Consider the following 3,144-nt stretch of genomic DNA (forward strand, 5'->3'; position numbering starts at 1 on the left):
TGGATATAATTTAAGACTAGTGGAATTAATTATTTCAACTTATTTTATGACCAGAATTATTGAGACATAAAAGTGCCTATAACTTGGAAATTTAGTTAGATATAATAAACATTTGTAAGAATTTTTTATATTGTTTTTATGTTCAACATTTTTTCTTGAATTTATTCTATATAATGTTTCATTTCATGAAACATTATGTATGTATTAGGTAATATAGCATAATAATATTATATAGGTAATATAGTATTGTACAACCATTTAAAAATTTCTGTGCAATTAATTCTTTCTGTTTTCTTTCTATTCTATTGCTAGTTATTCTTCTTGAAATTAATTTGCTTTGTTTTAAAGGAGATAAAAGGGGATTAGAATGTTCTTTTCTAGGTAAAGACAGTTGAAAAGATTTTTAGAGCTACCTTTTTTATATAAATATTTTTTTTCTCTTAATGTAATAATTCTATATTATATATATAAATAATTTTGTAAAAGTATTAAGATGAGATTATTGAATGGTTAAAGTGATCCATAAAATATTTTATATTTTATTATAATTCAATAAAAATATGAGAAATATTTAAAGTATATTTTGATGATTTAATTTTAACGATTTTATAGAACAGTAAGAAAAAATGCATTAAGATTTTTCTTTATAAATATATAAATATCTCAAAAGTACATTTTTATATTTCTATATGTTGAATAGAAGAATTGATTATGTAATTAAACATACATATAGTATTATATATAATACTTATAATACATGTGTTTATACATCATTTGTCTTTAAGTTCTTTTTTTAAGGTATTGATCCTTATAAAATAGGATTCCTATTAGGAGAATCCGCTTAAATAAGATTCTTACATATTTATCTCCTTTATCTTATATTTTTTTATTAGGACAGAAACCAAATCAGAGAATTACATCGCGTGCAGAAAAGCAAATGCTACAATTGCAGCTACGGCAGCGTGAATTAAAGCAAGCAGCTCTAAATGCAAAGAAAGATGGAGATATGGATTTGGCACGTGACTATCTAAGACAAGCGAAAGGGATACAGCCTTTAATCGAAGCTAGCAAAGCTGGCTTGCCGGTCGACATGACTTCAATCCCATTATCTCCTCTTGAAAAAGTAGAACTCAGTTCATCACAAAAGGATGAAAATTTCATTTTAGTATCCTCCGAAGATTTCTTGGAAGGTTTGAATGGAACAGATGATAAAATTTATGAAAATCTTGAAGCTCAATTAATTAAACAAATTAAGGTAATAATGGAATAATTTATAATTAAAAAAATGTATTGATAATTTTGATTAAAAATTTAATTTTTCATGAAATGATTAATATTTCCATAATTTATCAAATATTTTAAACTTCTAAAATTTATTGATATTTTTTTGTGTTATGGAAAGATTAACATTTGTATAATTTATCAAATACTATATTCTAAACTTTAGAGACTAACATAAATTAATAATTATGCTATTTATCAATCTTTATTAAGAATTAACTTTACAGTGGTGTTTGTCTACACGAGATCACTCAAAAGCACTGGGAGATGTTCCCGGATATAATAGATGGGAGCGACTCGCACTGAGCTACACGCGAGATTTAGATATGCTGAGAGTCCGAAAACGTGATTCACTGCCACCACCGCAACATCATTATGAAACAAAAACCTATCAAATAGTACAGTTAGTACATTTATGTAAATTTTTTACCACGTAATTTAAGTATAGATATATAAAATTTAAGTAAAGAGAAGACATTATATTAGAAAAGTTTTATATGTATTATTGAAAATTTACAGAAAATTTAAAAACATTTATCTTAAAATAATAATCTCCATTCTCATGTATTTTTCTATTCATTTCTTTCAAGTATAGAAATAATTTTCATAGTTTTCTTAGAAATTCTTTTGAAATGTTCTATCATTTCTTTTTTTTTTTTTTGAATTATCCATTAATATTTTATAACATATTCTGGGTTTTACTTGTGATTTTGTCAGATTTAGCTAAACATTTTTTCTTATGTTTTATATTACTTTCGTATATTTGCTAGTTAAAACAAAACATATTTTGAAACAATATTGAATTTAAAACATAAATACCTTTTAAAATAAAGAACTAAACTATAATTTTTTTATTATAATGATTAAATTTGAGAAAAATCTATATTTTTTCAGGAGTTGCACGGATTTAAACGATAGTGATATTGAAATTTCTATAATTAGAGGAATCAATTATTCTCGAGAAGCAGACACTTATGTGATGTGTGAATTTCCATTTCCATTGGATAATCATCCCATAGAGAGGACATTGACCATCAAAGATTCTGCCAATCCTGAATATCAAGGTGTATTCTTGCTAAATGGCATAATAAATCGTACTTCTAGACAATGCCAGAGAGCTTTTAAACGACACGCCTTGAAGTGTGAAATTTGGACGAAAGGGTAATTTCATATTTATATTTAATAGTTTAACATTAATCTAAATTTGAAATTTATTTAAACTTTAATTTATATGACAAATATTAGAGATCTGTAATTATATGATAGATAAATGTTCACATATCAATTGAACGTGAGTAATTTTAATTTTTAATTCTCCGTCGACAATGTGAAATTTTCAACCTAGATTTCCAAAATGGATCTTTAAAGTTTACAACTTTCTATTGTTCTACACTATATCAAAATCTGAAATAATTTATGTATACTTGTGAAACCTTTAACAACAATTTTTTTAAAATCATAATAGAAGTCAGATTATATTTTCCTTATTTTTTATAAATTTAAATGTAATAGATTCAAATATTAAAAAAAACACTATTGTTTAAAAATTCGTAACTTATATTAATGAATAAAAAAAGTCTTTTAATATATAATACTTGGGAGAATGTACTTTGGAAAGAAAATAGTTTAATGTTGGCTTTAAAACATTGAATTATTTGAGCGCATAAAAATGAAAATTTTTATGAGTAAAAAATTTTATATATATACAGTATACACTCCTTCCCAAAATTGAAGGATCACCTATTCTGATCTAAAAGTAGGCAAATTTCAAAAGAGTGTAACTTCGTCAAAAATGATCGTAACAGAATGATCCAAAAAGCATTTTACAGCTTGAAGTCTCTATTTTTGAAATCCATAATTCAT

At 24.5% G+C, this 3,144-nt stretch overlaps 1 protein-coding gene across 1 annotated transcript; it reads left to right on the top strand.

Moving 5' to 3' along the window:
- Positions 1–854: 854 nt before the first annotated feature.
- Positions 855–2,464, top strand: LOC105461903 (coiled-coil and C2 domain-containing protein 1-like). The gene is made up of 3 exons (XM_011708416.1): positions 855–1,255; positions 1,509–1,684; positions 2,176–2,464. The coding sequence occupies exons 1-3, from the start codon at positions 938–940 to the stop codon at positions 2,444–2,446; spliced, it is 765 nt and encodes a 254-aa protein (XP_011706718.1). The 5' UTR covers positions 855–937; the 3' UTR covers positions 2,447–2,464.
- Positions 2,465–3,144: the final 680 nt, after the last annotated feature.

The sequence above is a fragment of the Wasmannia auropunctata genome, unplaced genomic scaffold (assembly GCF_000956235.1).
Source record: "Wasmannia auropunctata unplaced genomic scaffold, wasmannia.A_1.0 LD275278.1, whole genome shotgun sequence".
Lineage (NCBI taxonomy): Eukaryota > Metazoa > Arthropoda > Insecta > Hymenoptera > Formicidae > Wasmannia > Wasmannia auropunctata.

Bases quoted from the DNA above. Each gene is read 5' to 3' on its own strand.
- LOC105461903 (XM_011708416.1), top strand. From the start codon at position 938: ATGCTACAATTGCAGCTACGGCAGCGTGAATTAAAGCAAGCAGCTCTA. The intron at 1,256-1,508 runs GTAATAATGGAA...TTAACTTTACAG, and splicing joins AATTAATTAAACAAATTAAG to TGGTGTTTGTCTACACGAGA. The intron at 1,685-2,175 runs GTTAGTACATTT...ATATTTTTTCAG, and splicing joins AAAACCTATCAAATAGTACA to GAGTTGCACGGATTTAAACG.